The sequence below is a fragment of the Tetrao urogallus genome (genome assembly GCF_951394365.1).
Source record: "Tetrao urogallus genome assembly, chromosome: 10".
NCBI classification, from domain to species: Eukaryota; Metazoa; Chordata; class Aves; order Galliformes; family Phasianidae; genus Tetrao; species Tetrao urogallus.
In genome coordinates, this window is record NC_136823.1 from 11,449,022 (window position 1) to 11,474,173 (window position 25,152).

Here is a 25,152-nt window from a genome sequence, read left to right on the forward strand (position 1 = left end):
CAGGCAATGAAAAAAAAAAAAAAAGTGGCTTTTTGGGTTTCAATACTTTTACTTTTTGCAGACTTTTCAGTAACTCTGCCTTTGGACAGCATTGTTCACTGACTTTTCTTGCAAACTGGAAGAACACTGACGCACCTCAGGGGTCAGCACAGAAAGCAGGCTCCCAAGACTACTGGCCCATAAGCTGCACCATTCCAATGCTCTCAGTGAGGCAGAACTGGAAGCACTTTTCACTTGTTAAATCAAGGTAGCCAGAGCTCCCTCTGCAAAGCATATCATATCAGAACCACACCGACATGATGGACATCATAAAAACAACATTTGAAAAAAAATAAATAAATAAAAAGAAAAAAAAGAAAAGCAGAGACATACTGCTGAGGAGGACTCATTAGAACATGAATCTCTTTGGAGAGAACATCAAAACCCCCTCACCTGTGATCTTCCAAACACCACTCGTTCCCAAGAGCTCAGGATTACTGTAGAGCCAGACTCACCAGGCTTGAGCTCCACACTGTGTCATATTTTCTCACTTTAACTTCCAGAGGAGCAGAGGGAAGAGGGAAAAGTGCACCTTAACAACAATTTTAATTGTTTCTAATTTGCTATGCTTCTCCCAAGCACCTATTAGGTCACTTCACAGCAAACTTCCATGCCAATCCAAAACCCAAAGCAATAGCAGCATTTGGAGGGGATGAAGACGACGATGGATGCACATTCCTCAATCAATTGCTGGAACCAGGTACTGTCAGGTGCCTAAGAAGTCACCCACAAACCACAGCTGAAACACACTACTCAGCAGTTCTGTTTTCACCATGGGTCAGCAGGGTGCTCACCTGCCTCTGCAGCAGGAAAGGCTCTGGGGACAGTGGCATCACACTGCTGTCCTTGTGTTACTGACCAGAAACCCCAATGAGCTACTCTTCCCTGCTGTTACCTGGTTCCCAGGCACAAGGCTGGGAGAGTGAGACACCAAACTGATTTTGTGATTGAGGACAGAGCACCATTGATTTCCCAGGTTTTTGTTTTTGTTTTGTTTTGGTTTTTTTTTTTTTTGGGGGGGGGGGGGGGGGGGGGAGGGAGGCACGTAGGGTTTGGGGTTGCAAATATAAAAATTCAGGGAGAAAAGTCTTCATAAATGAGGAAAGACTCCAATAAGAATTTTAAACATCCAAGTGTTTCACAGAGCCATGCTGCAAGATCTGTCCTTGCTGCCACGGCGCATCCCTGCACCAGCAGCCCCACTGCTCTTACCTTGTTTGTACAGCTTTGAGCTGCTTCCACCATTTAACCACTCTTGACTTCTCCCATAGGTGCTACACATATGCAACACATGTCTGCATTACACATGGTGTGTGCTCATCTCATGCCTCTCAGCTTTCTTTTTTCACTTCAGTGCTGGATAGCAAGACAGCTGTGATATTGCTGTGCAACACTCCCTGGTACAAGACAGGCTAAGAAACGTTCCAACCCCCCTTCCTTCTCTCCTTCATTAGTTTCTCTGCAGCATTTCTTTTAACAACAAAAATAATCAAAAGTCACTTTCCAATTTTTTTCCCCTCCACTCATTAAAAATAAAATAATCTAAATTCATGTTTACAGATGAGCACATTGAAAGAGAGTTTGAACAAATGAACAAAACAACTTAAAACTACTGTTTTAAGATGGATTTTCCCTTTGGAAACTATTTTTAGTTGCAAGTGCTTTGATGTGCTCTGCTTAACACCTAGATGAATGTTTATGTTCACCTTTCTTTAAAGTTATTTTCCTTGAGCTTCCATTGGAAAAACAAAAAAAGAACAACAACAACAACAAAAGCATGGTGTTTGCTTTCCTGCTCAGTGCCTTCCAGCAGTCCCTTTGTGCTGGGTGATTCAGAAGCTCACCTCTCCTTTGCTTGGCTTTCCTCAACTGTCCTGCAAGATGTCAGCTTCACCACTGCCATCCAGTCTGGCCTATTTCCAAAGCTCACTTGAAATGTGTCTGCTGAAAGGTCTCCTATTCTCCTTTGGCACTGTAAGATTTAAGACTTAATCAGCCTTCAGACACTTGGATTCCACAATCAGCTGCTCTTAAAAAAAAGAAACACCCCAAAAAGCCACACACACTTCCATTCCCGCCAGTAACTCCATTCCAAAAGTTACTAGAAGTAACCCTTACTCTAGTGTATCTCTTACTGCGTTCCTTGTACAGTCATACTAAGAAGTTGCGGCCTCTTTCTGGCCACAAATCTCTCCAGCTGATGCTCTTTGAACTCCAGCTCCCACCTCACCTCCCAGACAGAGAAGTTCACATGGCTCACACAAACAGAGGCACCTCAGTGTGCTTTCCTCTTTGGTGCTCCCTTGAGCTGAGCAAGTCAGTAGCTCCCCAGCCCCAAGCATGGCAGTCTCACTGCTCTCACAGGCACAGCTGCCATCAGACACAACAGACACAGTATAGGAAGGGCTCTGCTCCACCAGACACTTATCAACCACATCTGCTCCTCCCGAACCAACAAGGGAGCAAGAAATGCTTCTGTCTCTGGATTACAGAGCCCGAGACCTCCAGTGTCCCCCAGAGAAGGCTGGTGGTTTCTTTTGCCCCAAGCAAAAGAAAGGGCGGTGAAAGAAAGCCCAAAAGCCCTTCGCAAGGTGAGCCTTGGTATCACTGGAACCAGGGAGAAGAGCCCCCACAACTGAGCACCTGGCAGCAGAGGCTTAACACTGCTCTTTGGAGACCCTGAGAAGGTACAGACTCAAGCACTGGAGCATAAACAGCCCCACTGGAACCCCACGGGTTTCTCTCTTTGTTTACAACGCTGTCACTTAGTGTTACATCCACAGATGGCACCTTCACTCATGGAGGGAGTGCTGCACAGAAGTCAGCAGATCTTGTTACGAGAGATGCAAGCAGAGCATGAAACTCAGAGGCTATTAATGTTTTCTTAATGCGTGAACTGAGCTGGAACGAGAGCAGGAGACAAAAATTAAAAGCTTGCATGGGTGTGGATGGTGCCTCCCCTGTCCATTCCCTTGCTACCCAAACTTTTGAGGAGGTTGGCAGCAGAGGGTGGCAGAAGGGACACACACCATCCTCTGCTTTCCCTTCACTGGTATCACTACAGAAATTTCAAGCAATACTGGAAAAAAAGAGCAGGGTGCTACAAACCCACTCTGGCTGCTCTCCCATCTGGGCTTCTTCTATCACTCAGAGGCAGAAATTCACTTGAACACAGGATCTTTGCCCTCTCGGATAGCACGGCTCTTGGCTGGAGATCAAAAGCAACCTTTGGGCTGTAGGATCTGGCTGTTGTAGGAAAGATTACAGCGTTACAGGCTTCTGGCTCCAGTTTGAGAGAAAGAGCAACACACACCTGAGCAAAAGCACACATTCAGACTATGAAGTAACTTGTTCTTACAGGGCCAGTTAAACACTCAGAATATTGCTGTCATGTTGCTTGTTTCCATCAGTGAACCTACAGGAACTCACACTGAATGAGAACATCCTTTGTAAGATACCAGTCCCTACAGCTTTTGGCTTTTCAGGGGGTGACTCTGGATGCTGAAAGAGGTTAAACAATGAACCCACCTTTTCATGTTCCCCTATTTTTAAGCAGATTATTTTTCATCTGGAGCAGCAAGCGACCCAGCACTATTCCCCATAAGGCCATCAGGGCATAAATACACAACTGCAGCTATGAAGGGGAAAGCTAGCAGGGGGGCAGAGCTGCTGGGGCAGGGAACGCATGGTGCAAAGCCTGGCCCAGCACTGCAAAGCTCTGCTCTGGGACAACAATCAGAGGCAGAAGTGGGGAATAGTGAACAAACTGCTTTTTGGGGCTAATGGGAACACGAGATGGGATTTCCTGAACACCCTCAGGGCTTGTCTTTATATAAAAGCTGCATGCATTTAATTACAATCAGTTACATTAGCTACATCAGTCGATTTAATTAAATTGCAAGGACACTCATAAGTTGATTTAACTCTGTCTCAAATGGATTTAGCAAAAGTTGGCAAGAAACTAAATCAACATAAACCAAGATTAAATCAACTGAAGAGCATCCACACAGGATTTTGCAGCAATTTAACAAAACGGATTCGAAGACTCCTTTTAAATGAAACAGGGTAACCTGGCACAAAGAAAGATGAACTTTAGGGAAGAAAACAAAGTGTTTGCCATCTCAATAGAGCTGAAGGAGCTGAAGGGAGCTGAGAAGTCCCTTCTTTTTCTCCACTTCCTGCACTTCACAGTTTATCTTTAATATGTACTTTTGGCCACATATAGTTTGTTTCATTCATCATCTTTGGAAGCATTTGCCCAGCAAACATCTTATTTTGTACCAAGAATGGAGTGATAGGAAGAAACGCAGTGTCAGTTGTGTATGTGGAAAAGCATTACTTGGCAGAGCACCGAGTGGCCATGGGAGAATCCATCCCATCCTCCAACCCAGAGGTGCTCAGGAACAACAGAGCCTGGTAAGGATTTGTATGCTTATTCTCTTTGATTCAGTTGCTCAATTCAGGTCTGGATTTGCTGGTTCTGACCTCTTCTTGCCACCACCACCACCACCCTCCAACTGCACAAGCCATTTATTTTTTTTCCACAGCTGCATTTAAGCACAAGAGAAGCCACGTTTCCACTCACAAACCAAGTACCTCTTGCAGAAGACAGGAAGAGTCCTAACCTCCCCTGAGAAGCAGAGTGATTTATGACCACTTTAATGCCACTTTCTATACTGCTATAAACTAGTCTTGCAGCTCCATGACTTTACAAGGCTGAAGCTAGAACAGTGTCCTTAGTGCTACAGTGGCCCCTCTAGTAGTCCTCCAAGCAATGATATGGATGTCATAAAGTTTAAAGACTGCCCTTTTTCTTCCCACCTCTCCAGAAGACTTTAAGCTCTGCAGAAACAGGGGGAAAAGATGCAAAGGAGATCTCTGTTGTACACACAGAGCGTGCACTGTGGTCTGCCTAACCATCTGTAGTACTGCTTGCTTTGCAGCAGCCTCCTCACATTCCTGATATCTGGACTCTTCTGGATGGTTATATTATGGCAGGAAATTAGGGAAAGCCAAGGGCACAGCAGCTGTTTCTGTCAGTGGGTGATACCAGGGATCTACAAAACATGGTCCTAACCATGAACAGGCTAAAGGATGGAACAGTGGTGAACCTCTCTGCCAAATCAGGTTTGACTTGATATGGTATGTCTATCAGCTGAAGCTATTTCGTTGATTTTCATGGGAGATTTACCAGGCTCTGAAGGATGAAAGCTTTTTATGGCTTTCATGCAGCTGATGGCTTTCTCCTCTGTTTAAAGCAGAAGAAATCTGCTTTCCTGTTAAAGATATGTGCAATGGGCAAAGAGGAAAACAAGATACTGTGCACAGAAATGTGCTGTTGCCATGTACAGCAATGGCATTTCTCAGCATCACTGTTCCTGCAAACACCTCCTTCCTCAAAATAGCAAGGGATATTGCTGAGAACCCAAACAGGCTGAACAGCGGCTCAGTACAGTGGCACAAACTAGCTCAAAGGTACTAAAACAGCAACAAGAGAGCAAGGCATCCTGCTTCAGACAAGGGACAGGAGGTCACCAAGCACCCCACATAACATTTTAGTGACTCCAAGTTTTTAGATATGATATAGACAATATGCAAAGCTGCAGGAAGACATGTCAGCCCTGCTTCCAGGTCACCATTATCAGAAGATATGCCAACAGGCAGTGCAGAAACATGTCCTCGTGTTGGACCCACTGCCATGAGGAAATCCACGCTGGGTGGCCTCACGCTGAATTGCAGGATGAATTTTGACTACTTCTGCAATAGCCTACCTATCCTTGAATCCTAAGAAATAAAACAAATTCTTGCCCTTCATGCCATTTCAAAGGACGGTCCACTCCACAGCCCCACAGCGTGGATGATGCGTTTCCCTTTACTAGCCTCAAATGTTGCTTTCATTGCATTTTCACATCCCTTCATTGTTCCTCTTCTTTGTTGTTTCCCTATGACAAAATAGAATACACTTGACCTACTCTGGGCTGGTTATTATGGTATGTATTTTACCAACATCCTTTCTTACAGAAGTACTTTCTGAGGTAGACTCCCTATCTTCATTTTCTTGCTTCCTAAAAAAGTTTTTCCATGTAATTAATTGTTTTTCTATACTCTGAATACACCCTAATTCTACAGAGCTTTCCACAGTGGAGTGGCCATCACCACTATCCAAGCAAAGGTCCAACACAGCAACATGAGGTTGGTTAGACATCTCAGATACCACTCACCATAGGAGGTTATGCTTTGTAACCCAGAAATCGCTCAAGAAATCCTAACAAGTCAGGAGCAGAGGAGCAGACTGCTACAATTAATAGCTATTTCACTCCTACAGCATCACCCAGAGGTAGTGCTCACTGTCACAGCAAAGCTGCCTGATGGGGAGCTGTGCAGGCAGCCAGCCCACGATCCTGGCAGATCCAATGTTCTTTCTGGCACTGGCTTTGCTCCTGGCACCTTCCTGGGGGGCTTCGTTTGTCTCCCCTGCCCTCATTGTGCAGGGAAGTGTTAGTTATCACAGTGGTACTTCTACATCTTTCCCGAGGGGATTTTTTCATTAAGTAACCCTCTAGCATGAAAGGCAAAGAGCTGTCAGCAGCACAGCTAATAGAGTCATCATCCAAAAGCTGGTAGCCATGCTCTACAGAGTCACTGGTAAGTTATTAACTCATCTTAGACAAGATGTGCAAGTGGTGAAGAACTGAGACTCACATCAAAACACTCCTAAGAAAAGGTAACTGAATGACTTCCAGCTGCAAAACCCACAGCAGGGAGGTGAGAGCAGGTGTGCTGCAATCTCCCACAGCTCACAAGTGGCAATATAAAACACTCCAGCATGCCGTGCCCAGCTGAGTCTCAAGGCGCCAGTGCAGGTGATCCCTGTGATGCTGCTGCCCCTGCAGCAAGCTCTGTTACTGCGAAATCCATCCATGGACAGCTTGCTTACACTTCCCCTCCACTCCCCAAGCAGGTAATCTTGTTATGGAGTTCTCTTCTAGTCCCACTTCCTCCATCCCCAGTGAGGTTTTTACTGTTGGCTCAAAGCAATAAAAAAAAAATCTCAACAAGCCAAAAAGGCAGCTCTTTCCTCCTTATCACCTCACTCCCCCTTAGTGCCTTCAGGAAAGCTTTAGCAGCACAGGGCTGGAGGGCAAGCAGAGGATAAAAACCTGACTGTCAGCACATGTGTACCAGGCACAGAACACAATGGTCTGGTGAACTGGGGCTCTGGGCATCACATCACAGCATCAGCCTCTGCTCAGGGCCGTACAAGCTGAGCTGCTGCTCTGGACACCTCCACTAGGGAGCCACAGGCTTAGAAATACCATAGCCCAGCCCAACCACAAGCCTATTTTATAGGAGTGAGGAGCAGCACTGAGTTAGGCAATTTACCTGGTCCCACAAGGCTCAGACTGGGACAATGGCATCTCTCTGTAGCGAGACTTTGTTAGAGCTGACGAAGAAGCAAACAGCACAGCCCTGCTGCTACTGACCTGCTTGGTTCCTACTGACCATGGTATGAACTACTCAAAAAATAAAAAAAGAGACATCACCCAGCTGGCTTTCAGTGCTGCAACACACATTTGTAACAGGGAAAGAGGTCACACTGTCTGAACAAGAAGGCTTCTCATCCAGAGTGGGCTCAGCAAAAGGGATCTATGTCATGGGTGGCAAGCCTGGGGATACCCAGATCAGCTTCCAGCAGGACACAAAGAAAAAGAACATGTAGCTGTTTATGAGGCATCACTTCTGCCCTCCTGCTGGCAAGGGGAGCTGTACAGCAAGGTTCAGTCCTTAGGAAGAGCAAAGAAAAATCTCACCTGCTGCCCACACCTGAGCTGGCTCCAGCACCCAGGAACAGGGCTGAGCAGTTTTTAACAGGAATGGCAGCCATTCTACTAACAGCTGCATGCACATTACTTGCCATTACTGCCAAAAACTCACAGATCCACTAGAGACCACGCTAATCAATTTTTATTTGTAATTAAACTGAAGCCTGCGGTATGTTGGAGGAAATACGGGCAGAAGGGACTACCCTATGTCGAGATCTTCTGGAACGAGGAGGCAGGGGAGGATTTACACCACGTGGTTGGTCTTTGGGGTAAGCCAAAGGCGAGAGGCCATCTGCCAGTCAGCCAAGACGAGCTGCAGCTTGAGATGCCAAGTCTTTCTCTCATTCATTTTCTCCTACTCTCAGGCACCTCTCAGGACCCCCACTTTGCCAGTTAGGTCTCTGAGCACTTGGTAAGCAAGGTTGAGGTTTAACAGACTGACTGGCATGTCCGCATTGCTCACCAATGCTCACTAAGGGGCAACTCAAATTTCACTTTGATTGAATCTCAGATCAATTTTCCCCTGCCTGGAGATGAGCAAAGGGCTGTCCCTGGCTGGGGATACCCACCCCCTCCATTTGCCTTAGCACAAGAGCCCTGGGCTCAGCAGAGGACCCTCTCTTTTATACCCATCACCATCATTGCCCATCTGCAGATGCCATGCCCTCTCCATCCAGGAGACACTTCACAAGATTGTGCCCAGCTGGCACAGAAGGGGGCATCTGGAGTCACCAATTTCCCTGTTAACCCAAGCAAGAATTACTTGATTGACAACACCTCCAGTAATGATGAAGGGAGGCAAAGTTAGGCAAACAAATCCCATCCTACAGCATTTCCATGTGGAGCTTGCCAACAGAGAGATTCTCCAACTGTCTGCTTAAAATGAAGTGTTAAGGAAAAATAAAGGAAGCTGAGAAGTAAATATTGCTGACAGCGAACAAGAGCTGCCAGTGTGGAGCAAACATGCAGCTGATGAGCTGAAAGCAAGATGGCGTGAGAGGTCTCAAAGCCTCACCAAAAAAGCAAAGGGGAAGCATTACTGGAGAGGTGGGAGAGCAGTGAGGTCCAGACAAGCTCAAGCTGGCTGTGCACTGGGAGACCAATGAAGATAAAGCAAGCGCACAGCAGACAAGAAGCCCTGAATGAAAAAAGAAAACTCCGCACAAGAGGTTCATAAAGACCTTGAAAACATGAGACAAGTCACCAACACTCACTGAAACCCTACCAGGGGACGTAAGCAGTTGGCTGCAAATTCTCGGTAGGGAAAGCACAGATTTTTTAGTGCTAAATTTATGTTTCATTCCCTACTCCAACAACCAAAAGAAAAAAAAAAAACAACACACACACACACACAAGCAGACAACCCTGAGAACTAAACAACCTGTTGCTGAGCTGCTTGCAAGGACTGATTGCAGGCTTTGCAGGACAGTTTATTTCAGCACTCAGGTGTGAGCTCCTCTTTTGCTTGTTGGCAATGCAGAGATTTGTGCTGCTGGGAGCTGCATACACTGCAGAGGCAGCCCTCAGGAGTAGTTTAGGGTGCTTTACTATTCTCTTTCTTCTTGGGTTTTTGGTGGGATCTCTGTTTTGCCTGGGACAGCCTATGCACATAGAGCCTCCTCTTCCTCACCAGTGCTGGAGTTGATCCCCTCCCATGTACACATCTGCAGTACCCAAGCAAGCACTGACATCCCGGCAGGAACCCCACTGTTCAGCTCCCAGTGACCCCGCCTGCAGATGGGAGAAATGCACAGCCCAGGGAGCAGCTGCAGTTTGCTGAGCAAGGCTTGAGAACAAAGGCAGCAGGACAAAACACAAGTAGGCACGCGCTTGCCACAGCCATTGGGCTAAAGATTACACTGGCAACCAACAACCACTGCTGGAAAAGAGGATTTCAGGTTCACTATTGAGAGCTGCCTGTACCCACACAGGTAGTGCTGTGCCCATAACAGCACTGCTCCTTGGCAGTAAGACTGGCAGAAGACTTCTGCTGCTCAAAGAAGTGCTTTAACCTGAACAAACACCAGGGTTTACATTCCACTGTCACTTATTGAAAGAGAAGAGCGACAGCCTCACAGGTTACTCAACAGCCTGAAAAAGCTGAATGGACACTTTCCATATGTAATTTGCAGGACTGCAAACCAAATAATTCAGTTTAGTAGATCTAAAACAGTGCAAGAAGTCCAAAGAGAAAGTTCCTCTTGTGCTATGTTGTACTGATTGGTATTCCAGTGGGTTTAAAGAAGTAGGAACTGAGCTAGCAGTGTGATAAGGCTTCTAGGTGAGGTGAAACAGAGGAGCCCTTTGGGAACATTGCTTCTCAATTCACTTCAGTTCCACACATAACCACAAGCTCTCAAAACTGAACTTGAGAGCCAACAGCACTAAGGCCATGGAAATTAGCTAGAGGAAGCGTGTTGCTAACACTAACAGGAGGAGCTCATCTATCACTGCTGGGTAATCCCACACAACAGGGTCTTTGCGGTGAGCTGGGGGAGAAGATGGAGAGACGTTTGCAGAAATGCCAAGGAAGCTTTAAACACCAAGGAAGGCAATAATGAATTACAGCCCAAACATCACAGTCCTGATCATGCATCTCAAACCCTGACTTACTCAGGTTGCCGTGACGGGGAAAGCTGCAGGCCAGACACAGAGCTCCTACAGCACCAGGAGATGCAGCACAGCAGCTTTGCTTGGAGCTGGTGAGCAGCAGTGGAAACTGGCTGCCAAAATTGTGATGAACCAATAGCCAAATACCCCAGCACTCTCTTCTCTCCCACTCACATCCACAGAGACAGCAGCACAGCAGAGACAGAAGGACCCAGTACTGCTTTGCACACTGCCACTGCCCTCCATTTAATTACAGTGCAGCCAAAAATTCGCTCCTGATGGCAGTAAGATTGCCCATACATCAGGCACTGCAGACAAGGAGACAGTCCCTCATCCAGGTGACAGCCATCTCCTGCAAACGCAGGTGTCTGCGGGCAAGGGTTGTAACACATTCATGTGCAAGGAGAGAAACCCCACTACTGCACTGATTCTTAATTCCAGCTGTGCAATGCTGAGACAGCTTCAGAAAACCTGTCCCCGTGGAGCTGCTGTTGGGGTGGGCATTTCTTCAATACCTCCAATCACCTGCAGCAGTCAGTTCCTCCTGGGAGCAAACAAGCTGATTTTTTTTTTTTTCCCCAATGAATTTTGGCTGAGAAATGTTTCAAAAAACAAAACAAAAAAAAAAAACCACCAAACACCACAAAAACCAATAACTGTTTTCTAGTTGGCAATTAAAAAAAAAAAAGAAAAAAAGATAGTGAGGGCCAAGTTTCTCCCATAGAAATTAATTTTAAATGCACTTTTTTTTTTCTCCTGTACTGTTCTGCTGTGTGTTGATACAAGCACAGCTAGCAGCATTTGGGAGTAAGTTTTCCTAAGAAAACAGTGGGGTGGGGTGGGCAATTGGTCCTTTATGTCATCACAAATAGAACAAAGGAAATACTAAGATTTTCTAGAACAATTTGTTTCACTATTAAAAAACCAATGTTCCTAGGAAAAAAAATAGCCATGCCAAGAACAAAATTGCTGCATTACTCCCACTTCTTGATTTGAGGCAGCAGGTACCACGTTTCTAAAATAAGAAGTGCTGAGGTTTTGACTGACAAGCTGACTCCCAGGTCTGAATGACTCCTTGGTGCCCACAGGACTGGAATCATGGGGAAGGGAATCCCAGGAAACCCAGGAAGGGAGACAGAAGCACAGACAGCTCAGCTTTTACATTTAGAACTTTAAAGGACTGGATAAATGCAGCTTCAAGATTTTGCTCCGTTTGATGCATCAATGAAAAACAGAAGTTTTTCAGCAACCCCACTCATCCTTTCCCCCACCCTCCTCCCTTTAAGTACCAGTGAATATCAGGGAGAAAAAAAAAAAAAAGGAAGCCTTGATTCACACTTGTGGATAGAATTTGGTCCATGTATCCTTGATGTCTTCTGCTCCCTGTTTTCCCTATGAAGCCACATGAACCAGCACATTTTCCTGAAGGCATCTCTAGATATGTTCAAGCCTGTACTTCCCATCCATGCTACTGATGCTGTAGCAGCTGGCACCCTGGTGCTGCTTGGAAGCACAAGCAGGTCCTCCTTCCTTTCAGTGGATCATCAGTGAAAGTGTTGACTTGTATCAGACTCATGATAGTTTGGAACCTCAAAACATCTGGTTTTCTATTGACAACAAATCAGTGAAACTGGACTGAGACGAGCTTTCCAGACACCACAGAACAGTGTCATAAAGCTTGGAAAAGCCTGCTAAGGTCATTAAGTCCAGCCACACACCTGACACCAGAACTGCCCACTACCCACATCCCTCAGTGCCACATCCGCTTGTTCCTTAAACACCTCCAGGGATGGTGACTCCACCGCCCCCCGTGCAGCCCATGCCAGTGCCTCACCACACTTTCTGAAAAGAAGTTCTTCCTAACCCCCAACCTGTACCTCCCCCGGTGCAACCTGAGGCATATTTCCTTCACCCAACCTGCGTTTACACAGCTTGCCTCCCCTAACTCTTCAAAGCAGATGAAAGAAATTAGTATGAGAGTGAGCTCACACCGAGGGAGAGCGTTTCTTGTAATTTACAAGCTCAGTTTTACTCTTAGAGAATTGGCCAATATTTAATATATAACCTTATCTTAGCACCTCCACAGCAGAGCTTCATAAAAACACTGAAAGATAACATTCGTAAAATTCTGAATACATAAATTACAGGCCCATAATGGGAGGTTTTAGTCTCCACTTCACATGAAAAAGAAGAGTAGCTATAAATTAGAAGAAATACCAGCTCCAGAAGAATACCTCTGTGCTAGATCTCACTTTATATATCTAGAATAATGTTCCATTTTAGACAGAGGCAGATCTGTTTACTTATTTTCCTGAAAAACAGACATCACAGTGTCTCAATCTAGAGCCCAATACATTATTTTTCTATGTGCCTTGCTATATGGCAAGGGCAACATAGTTAACATTAACCCCAAGGCCAACATACACAGCACCAACACACCAATGGACCGGAAGATTCACCACAGGTGTTTTGCTAAGAGCAGGAACAGCCACTTCACACAAGGATCCAGATCCTTGAGATCATGCAGCTGAGCCCTGTCAGGAACCCCCATCTCATCTCTACTCTCCAAAGCCGTAACACTCCATGGCTCATGGAGAAATCAGTCATCCTGAAATGCAAATAGTTTTAAAGCAACTAAATAGTTCAAACTCCCAGCAGATGGAAAGAAAAAGTCATTATTTTATAGTGACAGAGGTGTCGAGGTGCTTCAGAGAGCAGGCAGAAAGGCACAGTCCCTCTAGACCTTGCAATCCAATTAACTTAATTAACCACGTTATTTCCCTAGTTCCTGGTAACTCCTTAAATCAATGAGCTAAGACTTAACGGTGAAGTATGTAACTAGGAGCTTTATTGATCATACCTGCATACAACACTGGCTGAATTCCCAAAGTCATGGCTTGGCATAAAACCTATGAAAGATGTTGGTAGCCAGCTTTCCCCTCAATTATCCCAAAGCCCCGTGCAGGCACCAAAGACAGGAAAGAAGAGATGCAGAGCGTGGCAGAGGGCAGAAAGCCACAAACAACTCACCTGTAGACAGTCAAAGGAAAGTACACCTAGAGCTGGACACAGCTGCTTGCAGGGACAGCAGAAAGCAAACAAACAGTGCCCAACATACACAAGCTGCAAGGTAACGTGGAGACCCACAGGGAAAAGCCAAAGGTGCACTAGCAAACAGAAGCGACCCCAAGCGCAGTGGGGGTTCACTTCTATTACACCATGCATATATTACACTATCAATATATTTTTGGCTTTCATCCACATGTCCTTTCTCTTCCCCCCACAGACAAGCACCCGTGCACGCCAGCAGTCTCCTCACACAGTGCAGAATGCAGCAGGCACAAGGCTCCCAACCCCCCCCAGTTCCCTTCCACCAGCTCTAGACCAGGATGATCCATTATCGACTCCTAATGACACTGAGAGGAGGTTGTTCATTTTCAAATAGGTCAGTGACTCATCATTTTAACTCACTTCCCTCCACTAAAAATCAATGAGCTCCTGAAATAGGATTATCTGGGATGATTGGGGTTTTAATATCTCTCTCACAGGGAAGGCAGACCCTAGAGGTCCCTGCCAGTGCTAGGTCGTGTCCTTCAGCCAGGAAGCAGCCACCAACTGGGAAGAGGACATCTTTCCACACAGGGTTTTTGCAACATTGGGCAAATCTTTGTGTTTGTTTCCTCTCCCAACCAGATAGCAATATCACACACCAGGAGAGCCACACTGTGCCTGGCCAAGACACAGGGAGCTGCCTCCATTCATGTGGCTGAATAAATGAGCTCTCTTGCTGCCCCTACCCATCCCCAAATCATTATTTATTGCTTCAGCAAGTTCAACAAAACAACAACCCCACTGTACAGGGGTACAGCTCTCGCACAGCTAGAAGAGATCTGGTGCCTACATAAGGGCTATGGAAAACAGCACTGCCCCTGGAGTCACTCCACCCCAGAGTTAGATGCACATCAAAAAGACTGCACACACTCACAGACAGGATATTTCTCTGAATAGAATATCACGGAGGCCATCACCACCTGCCTCTGTAACACAAGAGCTGCTTTGTCAGCAGTTCTCCCTTACACTCTGCTGCAAACATCCCTGTTTCCACACAGGGGGTCGAGAAACCTGAGCACAAGGGATCTCCCAGCTGCACAATTCAGCACAGCTCACACCACGCAGGAGGATGAGCTCCCACAGCCAGCTGCACACAGCTGGATTTCTGTAAGCAGCTCACAGCTGGGACAAAGCCAACAGGTGAAAGAAATTCCTCCCTCTACCACTGCACTCCACACCATGACAGCACCCAGAAGCAACACTGCAGCCTACCATCAAACTTCACAGCATGGTTTTGCAGGAGGAAAGAGCTAGGCAAAGGAAAACAGCACCTTGAGGACTTAGTGCTCACTAAGTCAAGGGCAAAGCAAGGAATCATAGCCAGGAATCTGCATCCCCACACCATGCTGGGCAGCCCCTAGAGGCTGTGGAGGGGGGAAAAGCAGATGGGTTACAGAAGATGGCATTCCTTGGCCTAAAGCCATCTGCTCTCCATTATTTAGAGGCAGAAACTGGATCATGTTCATCATAGTGCTGCCTGTCACTGAATTGCTCCGGGGCAACACGGGACCCTTGGCAAGAGGCAGCTGGCTGTCAGGAAGGGCAGCAGGAGCAGCACAGGCTCACAGAGCGTGCTACAGGCACATGGATGCTGCTCAGTCCAGCTCAAGTGAAGAGACACCACAGCCAGCAATCCTTACCTTATTGCAAGCCCCAGAGACAGAGTCCCAGCTAGCTTGCAAATTCTTGTTTCCAGCCCTCAGCCCACTTATTATGAACTCCCCCTTGTGAGCCCAGCGACAGCATGGACTAAAGGAACAAAGAGTAAGACAGGATGTGCTAAAAAACAAAACAAAACAAACAAACAAAAAAAAGCCAATTGCAATGTCCAGTCCAAATAAAAACCAGAAGCTACCTCCATATGCAACCAAACACCCTTTGCAGATGGTAGAGGAGGAAAAGCAGAACAAATATGATTTAAAAAGCAAGAGCAACAGATGAGCTTCATGCTAGGCTTCAATGGGTCCTCCAGAGGCTGGGGAAGCAGTGGGACCGATGAGAGAGAATTGTGACATCCCTCAAGCACTGCAAATGTATCGCAGAGCAGAGATATACTCTTCATTTTTGGTCTTTTTCAAGGATGCTGCACAGCTGCCATAATTCCAGGTGTAAAGGTACTAAGCAGAGGAAGATGGCCATGAAGCTACATTCAGTAACTTCACTTTCGTATCTGTTCTGAACAGAGCATCACAACCTTCACCACAGTCAGTACTCATCTTCCAGATGTGAAAACTGGGACATGCTGAGGTCAGCAGTCCTATTAATTTCAGCTGACAGAAAAAGCCTCCACCGCCCCGAGAAATCAAGCAATAACTTCGTCCAAAGCCACCCACAGGGCCAAAGGGACCTGCAGCTCCAACCCCAGCCAAACCTGCTGAGGAACACAGCAGCTATCTAATGCAACAAGGAGTTCACACAGGATGCAAAGGGACAGCCCATGAAACACAATAGGAGTAGCAAAGCACGACCAGTAAGCAGCACAGCCACAGCATCTAAATGCACAGCTGGAGCTCTGCAGCCTGCCTGAGCCTACTTCTGTGTGAAGCCATAAAGAAGCAGCATGCAGCCCCACATGGGGACAGAGGTGGGTTATTCACAGGCACCTCCCAACCCACCAAGGAGCTCCCAGAACTTGTGGCTCCAGTGTTAAGGAACAGTTTAAGCCCTTCTACTAGCCTGAAGCTGTTTGCAAGTGTTATTTAACCACAGAAAAAAAAAAAGTAAAAAAAAAAAGTGGTGTGTTCTAGTCTTACTCCTCAGCTACTCGTATTGATTTCTGCATTGCAGAGTTAAAGCAGCTCTTGCCTTGATGTTACACAGCTCTGCTACTGGACCTCTGCTGGCTCTTCCTGGGACTGAGCATTACAATTCATTCCTATCCACCCCTCATTCCTTCTAATCAACCTGGAAGCACTTCCTGATGGAACGAAAAGCCTCCTGTAAGTCCCAAGGGAAAAGGGGACTGACTGCAGTGCAGCACCATCCCCAGCCCTGCATCACAAGAAAGATAAGACCAAGGATTAATGCAGAGTGCTGAGGAGAGCTGCTACAAATATTTACTAACTCATCCTCCCACTTCCTTGCTAAATCTGTCCCATTGAGACAGCCCAACACATTTCCCTGAATTCCTGGTAGCCAAACGCAGTGGATCAGGGCAAGATGCTTTCATAACTGAGCCTCCACACCTGGAAACATCTTTGGAAAACACACAAAGGTCTGAGTCTGCATCATTAAAGCACACTGGGACCAAGCGAGAAGTGAGCAACTCAGCATCACCAATTGCTGTAAAACTGTCATGCTGCCTGGCAGTTTGCCTCATCTTATTTTTCTGCTTATTTCTTCACTTCTTGCTTGTTGCTGAAGCTTCAAGGCCTCTGCTGCAAGGGGATGCAAATGAACAGCAACTGCCCCCTACAGCCCAAGTCTATGGGGCTGATGGTACAGCAACAGCTTATGACCAAAGTGAGGCCAAAGGTAAGAAGGGCACAACACCCAGCACAGTCCTGTGTTGGATACCATACAGTTACCTATGTTTTGCTTCAAGAACAGATTTCTTTTTGGATTTAAATGGAAAACAGGAAGGGAAGAAAGAATCCAGAGTTCAGAAGTGAATTTATTTTGCAGCCTCAGCAAGAGGTTTCCACCCGTCAGAAGAGAGCAGCGTTAGTGGCAGGGTCACTGACATTTCTGCTCCAACACACAGACAAGACATGGATCTGACCACAGCTGGATGCACAGTGCTCTCTGTAGCCCCTTCTCTTTAAGGCCAGAGTGGTCTCAGCATGAGGTACCTGAAGCCATCGGAGAGAAGCATGTCTGAATGAGCTGATTTCCCAGGGGAAAGCAGCATTCCCAGTGCTTGGTGGAATCAGCAAGTTCTGCCAGAGCCAAAAACAATAATTCTGGCTCTAAAGTAAGAGCCAGTAATTACTAACTGCCAAATATCTAACATTAATGAGGGGGAAGTGAGAACTGTGGTGATCTCCCCGCTACTACAGTTTGTTTGGGTTACTTTATCTGAATTTCTTCATCTTCCAAATAGAAAGAGGAATTAAAAAAAAAAAAAAAAAAAAAGGAGAACAGAGGAAAGGCAATTGACTCTCTTGACAAATGAAAGCGCTGAAAAAAAAAAAAAAAATCATCCTACTTGAATTTTATATGAAAAGCTTCATTACTTTTCCTCTCAATGAAACAAGCCCATGGAAGACCAAGTGCAACCAGACAGAACACAGACCCAGCCGTGGGGAGGTGTGTTCACCCAGACCAAAGGCTGCAGAAAGGAGAAGCTACCATCTGCTATGGAGGCCATCATCACAGGATTTATGTTTTGGACAAAATGCCCACGCTAAGAGCATGGAATAAGACTTCACTTACACCATGGTCAAGCCACAGAAGTTTACTGGTTCCAGGAGCACAGAGACCCTAATGCAGTGTAACCACATTCAGCCCAACGCACGCAGACAAAAGCACAGCCCATCCACAAGCCATCCTCACCAGGACATGCTGCAGGAAATGCCAGGTTCTGGAAAACGAGACCACTGCAAAAAGATGACAGTAAGGCATTTTTTTTGTTTGTTTGTTTTTTCCCCACTTGCCCTAGAAGTTACACAGGTCTTCCAGGCCAAGATCACTGCTTTCAACTACAGGGGTTGGGCCTGGCTTAAAAAAAATTCAAAAAAGCCTGTTTATGTGTTGTATAGCTATAAAACTGGCTGATTTGGCATCTTAGGCTCACCTACAAAGCTATGAGTTGGTAATTATTCCACTACAGTTACACCTCTGTAAACCTGCTTCTACTCCAAATAAGCAATTTTATTCCATTATGATGAGTCAAGTAATGAACAATGCAGTCATTTTTATACTAAGACAGCGCATCCATAAGAAGGTCTGCAGTTTTAGCCCCAGAAAGATAGCCTGCCATAGAGCACATGTACTGGGAAGAGCCCTCCTTCGGCCACCCCACCAGCAAGTCTGGCTGCAGGGACAGCTGAGCAGCTTCCCAGCGCTTGTGCCTACTAAGAAGGGATTAAACAGCAGTGAGCTGGAAAAAACCAACCACAGCCTGAACCCCAGTCACAAAACCATTCTGCAGAACCCTACTGGCTTTGTCTCTGCTCATCAGAGATGAGTTCTCCAACAGCTGAAGCACAGGATCACATACAGCAGTGCGGATCCAGCGCCCTGTGACAGCGAGACAGCCAGTAAGGAGGGAGCAGGCAAGCACAGCAGCTACTGCTCCCTCATCTGATGGGCACCTAAATCCACATCAACATATTAATGAATAAAGAAGAGTCCATCAAAGTCTAGCAGGATTTGCCCTGGCTGTCCCTTCAGTTTGATGAATGAACATTATCCCTTAAGCACTACCACCACAGCCTTCAAGCGATCCTAATTCCCCACCATACTTCACTCGAGGGTCAGAACTGCTCTTCTTAAATTTTCTTTGAAAGCACTGGCCTGTAGAATTAACACGACACCAAAACAGCAGCCCATAAATTCTTGAACACCATGCATGCCAGACCTCATCTCCAGCAGAGCTTGGATGCACACTGTACAAGCATCACATGCAGGAGCATCTTAACAAGTTGCATTCAGCACAGATCAAACAGCCCTTCAAGTATAACTGCACGCTAAGTGACAGCTATGGAGCTGAACTCCGTAGCTGAAAATTAAGAGCCAGTACAATAGAGCATGTTATCAGAGGTTTGGACAAAAGGACTCTGTATGAAAGCTCAACAGACTCAAGCCAGCACTGAGAGATGGGTCTACGAAGCCTTGACAACTTCAGGAGCTCCTTTCTGAATGACTGTTACTACTGATGTGGCAAGCACACCCGATTTTAAGCAGCAGAATATTCCAGCTGATTTCAAATTACACACAGTACAGTTCACAAGATCAAAACGTTTATGGGTAAGTGAACAAAAGGCAATCCATATGATCTTTACAGTGAGCTCACTTGAGTTATTCTACACATTACCTGTGCATCTCAAAGAGCACAACAGCGTGAAAGATCTCATTTTCTGCTAATTGGACAAAAGCACACAGTTTCTCTTTTTCTTATTGGGACATCTCTCCTTGATGCCCGTATTTTAATCATAAAAAGATTCCCACCTCCAGCCATAACCACAATCCACAGCTCTGGAGCCAAGCACCCCGCTGCACCACCCTACGGACAGAACACAAAGGCTGATCTTACAGCCCAGCCATTACAGCCTCCCCAAGACAGACCGCCTCGATATTTTTTACCTTCCCACTACGAACATTTAAATAACTCCACCAAAGCCACCAACCACCACCTTCCTGCTAAACGCTCCCTGGGGCCACTCTGCTGCCAAACTGCTCCTGCAGCAATGCCAGGCAGACCGGGACATTTCATAACTGGTGTTACTGTGTCACCTTCGTCCCACAACGCAGCCCACACTGCACCCCCTTTTCCCCACACACCATGGGACACTTCAGCCCACAGTGTTGGGGCTGCACAGCAGCGCTGTGCCCCTATATGCTCCTACAGCTGTTTCCAAGGTAACCAGTGCAGAGCCATATACAAGGGAAAGAAGAAAACAGCAGCAACACAATCCTGTGATATTTCCACTTTTTTGAGTTGCTGCCTCCCCCCCTTCCCCTCCAGCTGCCCTGTGATTCACGCAAGGGTCAGTAACTGGCTTCAGAACATCAGGCTTTCTTAAGGAGATGCCTAGATTTTAGAACTAAGGATAAGGCATCATACCAGGGTTTTAAGGTATCAGTCAAATGTTCTGATTTTACTAAGGAAAACCACCTGGGGGAGGAATGGAATTGATATCAACAAGCTAAATTTACACCCAAATCCTGCATTCCTTCATAGCCAAAGGCGGCAAGCACGTCAGGTTCAGCACAGGGTGCCTGCCCACCACCGAGCCCCACGTTACACAAGTGTGTGCAGCCAGATAACATCTACTTCCATCAGCGCGGATAAAAACATCGCTACTGCTCAGTCTGCAGACAGCTCATCCTTTCTGGGCATCCAGGTTCCACATCCACTCATATACACCAAAATCCCCAGAGATTCTCCCACCTGCCCACCTTTCCCAAAGCAGCGATCAGCCTGTGCTGCCTTTGCTACTGAAAGCCTGGGAGCAGCAAGGACACAGTCCCCCCAGCCTTAAAAGGAAGGCGCACAACCCATGCACAGGAACTGAGATGAATTAGAGAATGCAGCATTGCTGCACCCTGGTCAGCAGTCACTCCCCTCCCTTTACTGGAAGGAAGGTTTAAGGCAGAACACACGTGGAAAAAAATCACTGGGGGTGGTGTTTTGAAACAGCAATCATCCTCAGTACAGCTCATGTACATCCTGTGTTTTCCTATGGGATTTACCATGGCTGACCTTTTCAGTACCAACTGTGATTAATGAAGCTTCCAACCCAGCACTGAATGGCTGCAAATTGCAAGAGATGCTCATCACATTAACATGCAGTAAGTACTGCAGTCCTCAACGAGCACACGGATGGGACAGGGAGCATCTGTGGGGAGAAGCTCCCTGCCTCACATGTTCGGAGCAGAATTATCACATCTGCATAGCTAGGGAGATGCCAACGAGGCAGACCCAACTTGTTTTGAATAAGGAAAACTGGACGTCAGTATTTTTTATAGGCTGGTTGGAGGTTGGCTTGCAAAACCTGGCAAACCGCAGAGATGCCTTGACAGCACTAGACATAACACGATGCAAAACTTTCTCTAGAGTCCAGTTAAAGCTCATACTGTGCTTGTTAATGCTGCAGTGCTACAACAGCCCAGCAAAGGACTGAACTATGTACTGCATACAAGCATCAAACCGGCTGCCTTGGGGGAAAGCAGGAAGTTCTCTACAAATAGAGCACATTCTTTAGCAGATGCATAGCTTCTCCCTTGGACAGAGCATCACCTTCAGTCCGTGAGATTTATCCGCTCCAGAAAAGCCTCTCTGATTAACGCTGACTTCCAACTATGCAAGCCACCCAAAGAAATCAGTGCAGTGCCACCAGGAAAAGCATCCAACATCCCTGAAGGGATGCAAGGTGGAGACCAGTACATCGGTCAGAGATGTGCTGCAGTGCTGGGGCTGAGGTCAGTGCAAGGGAAGATGAGGAGGAAACGCATTACACAGACCCCAGAGATGAGAGCCAGTGCATATAAATCAAGTAACGTGGCAAACTCTACACAGCTGCATGTCAGGGCTCCCTGCTATACCTGTTCTGTAGAGCCCCCAGTCCAGCAGTGCAGGAGCATCCCTACGAACCGCAGCAGGGCAGCGTTACACAGCACTGCACCAGGGCTGAATTCACGCAGGCACGTCTCGGCTTGCAGAACAGGGGATGGATTTTCTCTTCTATAGGAGAAGACTTCTGATTCCTAACAGCGCTGTGCCTGGAAGCCGAGATCCCAGAGGGGTCGAATATCAGAAGTAAACAGCGTTCTCCCAAAGCCAGTGGGAGGGAGGAAACGGCGACAGAAAGACAGAGCAGCTGAACGACTCAGCCTCGACCCCGCACGATGCACCGAGCGGCACGGTCTCTCCGCGCTTACTAATCAGCAGGACCGGAGAATTCCCTGATCCGTGCATCGCTCACGGTGCAACAGTGCTGCTTCAGACCTTTACAAAGTCTGCTTAGCACGGCAAGGCCTGGGGAGGCAGATAGGGAAAGGATGCAAAAGAAAAAACTCAACTCCCTGTTAAACACTCGCAGCAACGGGCAATAAAGCTGAGGTTCAGTTTGCTCGTGCCCGTCCCGTTCCCCGCACCTCCGTTTCGGGCGATTACGACAGAACCGCGCTTTCCGAGGCTAAAACTTTCCCACCGCTGCCCCCGGCTCCACTCCGGATCCGCTGTGCGGGACTCGGGGCTCCGCCACGCGGTGCCACCCAGCCGGAGCCTTTTCCCGACCTCCCCGAGCCGCAGATCCGGCGTTCGTTTCACACACCTCGCTCCGCAGCACGTAAGCAAAATCATTCGCAGCCGCCGCGAGCAATAGTAAGCGGCACAATAGGAACGAGATTATCGCCACGCGTCCTCTGTGCGATTCGCAAACCCGCTTATCCCCATCTTGGAGTTGAGCACTGGGAAGAATCACCGGCTGAAGGCAGCAGCACCAGGAGCTCGAGAAGTTGGAGCTCAGAATGCCCCCAGCAGAACCGGGTAACGGGGCGGTCGGCTGCACTCGGGCTTTCTCCCACCGCTCGGAGAAAGAGCAGCGAGACCGAGCGCCAGAGCTCACCCCCGCCCGAGGGCGAGAGGACAGATCGGCTGCAGCGAAGTTTAACGGCATTCAGACACCCCCCCGCCCGCGGAGCTCCGTGCCCGAGCTCAGAGACCCTCCCCTCCTACTCCAAAATAACGCTAATTAGAGCAAAAGACGGAGAAGGAGAACGAGCGCATCCCTCAGCCCTCCTTCCCCCGGCCGCTCTCACCGTCCTCTTGCATCCGCTGCAGGCACAGGGCGAGGCTCTTTCTCCAGCCCGGCATGGCGGCGGGCAGCACCGCCGCCCCCCGGGGCAGCGGCACAGACTCGGGGGACCCGGGGGGGGCCGGCGGGAGCGGCGCTGTGAGCGCTCCGGGCTCCCCGGCGCTTTATGGCCGGGCGGGGCGAACGGCGGGGCCGGGCCGGGAGCCACGGGAACCGCCCCCGTCTGCGCGCAGCGGCGCGGCCGAGGGGCGACGGATGTTCGGCCGCCCCCGCGCCGCCGGTGCTCGGGAGGACGCTCGGCTCATTTAACGCGTCGTTTCTCTTTCTGCTTCAACCCCGGCGCCTTTTGCAGCGAACGCTCAGCCCTGGCGCGGGCGCGCTCGTGGGTTCACGTGTTCGTGCCCGAGTTGGGCTTTGCTGGGAGGGAAGTTGCGCGACGGTCGGACTGCCGGGTTTCGTCTTTGTCATGGCTGCGTGCGAGCAGGTGAAGCCCACGAGGGGGGCTGGATAGCATCTTTGTCATTTCTTCATATTCCAGAGGTTTCGGTGCTTTTATGCGAACACAAAGGAGATGTTTATTGCGTGCACCGTGGTTGGTGTGCTTTTAATTTCCTGGGAGCAGCGTATCTCTGCAATGACTAGCTGCTGCTTTTTGTTCTTTGTCGGGCCTTTCGTTATCTGCCTGGTAGGTCTCTGCATCTCTGCCTCCTTTTGCAAGAGCGATAACGTTATGTGCAACAGCTGCAGACCAAGTTGTCCTCGGGATAGCATGAGCTAATTCCAGGGTCAGGATGCACCTGGACCAGCACGGCAGCTGCAATGCCATCCACACAGAGATGCCTACACGGACTCCAGCTTAGTTTTAAGAACAGTTTTTTTGTATTGCTGTAGGATAGGCAAGGGTCAGCCCTGCCCCTAGCTCACGTCTGAGAAGCGTTTGCCATTTTGATTACGAGCACCCAGGTCTGCAGGGCACATGCCAGGCACTGGGCTCAGACACATTTCTGCAGCCTGGTGAAAGCTGTAATGCTATGGCAGGCCTGGGCGTGATCCTGCTCAGAACTCCCTCCTGCAGCTCCTCTTTGTCTTGGAGAAAAGCAGCTTCAGTAGAAAGACAGACCTACCAAAGTCAGTGGCTGCAGCAGATCCTGAGGGGTGAGAATCCTAACAGAGGCACTTGAGTTAAACAGCCACTGATAGATCAGCTGAGTATTTTTCATTCCTCCTCTCACAGATTCTTGAAGAGCAACTTAGGAGCTGGACTGGAGAGGACCTGTTTTGAAGTTGCCATCATTACAGTATTTTCCCTGCAGAGTCACACTCAGGTAAATGCAGTCCCATGAGAATGGCTCTCTTCCTTTAAGCATAAGAGTTTGCAGCACTGCAGACAGCGGTTTGTCACACCTGAGCACTGCACAGGAGGTTCCCATCACAGCAGAGGAGAAGGTCACACACTGACTCCCCTCCATGATTCTGAGCAGGGAGTTACCCAGCAGCTTAGGCAGTGATTGGAGTGATGGCACCTGCAGACTTAGTGCAGCCAGCTGGAGCAAGTGCTTCCAGGAGCTTTCCTGAGGAGTAGCAGCAGCAGGAACAGATTGCTCAGCCCCTGCTAGCAGCACAGAAACAAGAAATCCTTCATGCAAAAATTCACAAAAACTTTTTTTTTTTAATTACCATATTTGTAATTAGAAGTAGAAATCAACTCCCCACTCAGCCAGAACTTATAGAGACACGTGGGGACTGAGGTAGGTCAGGATGGGGGCTGCCTGCATTGCCGACCTGCTGCCATTCTTTCTCTCCTCTAAAGAGGAGCTCTCTTCTCAATCTCTTCTCAAAGAGATCCTTTCATTAAACTGTGATGTTTTTTTCTGCAGATCACTTCCCAGGGGGAAACACAGCGCTCTGCAATCTGATTGCAATGTATGTGGTACATTGGACTAGCAGCAAATCACAACTCTGTAGCTGGATTTGATCAGGGTACGTCACACTGACTCACAGGAGGTTTGTGATGGGCACAAAACATTACAGCTGACCACGAAACTCCAAAACTTTTTTTTTTTTTTTTTTTTTTTTTTTTTTAAGAGAAGAGGGAGGAGCCAGCACTTGATCAAGAGACAAAACACAGCAGGTGGGGCCAAGTGTTG

The 25,152-nt window shown here is 47.7% G+C and overlaps 1 protein-coding gene across 1 annotated transcript in view; it reads right to left on the reverse strand.

Annotated features, from left to right (window-relative positions):
* GRIP2 (glutamate receptor interacting protein 2) overlaps positions 1-23,064 on the reverse strand; it is a gene marked incomplete at both ends in the record, with an annotated part of 214,105 nt that extends 191,041 nt beyond the window's left edge. The window contains one exon of the mRNA XM_079540181.1: positions 23,010-23,064. Within this exon, the coding sequence (XP_079396307.1) occupies positions 23,010-23,064 (55 nt within the window). The remainder of the gene's footprint in view (positions 1-23,009) is intronic.
* Between the last annotated feature and the right edge of the window lie 2,088 nt (positions 23,065-25,152).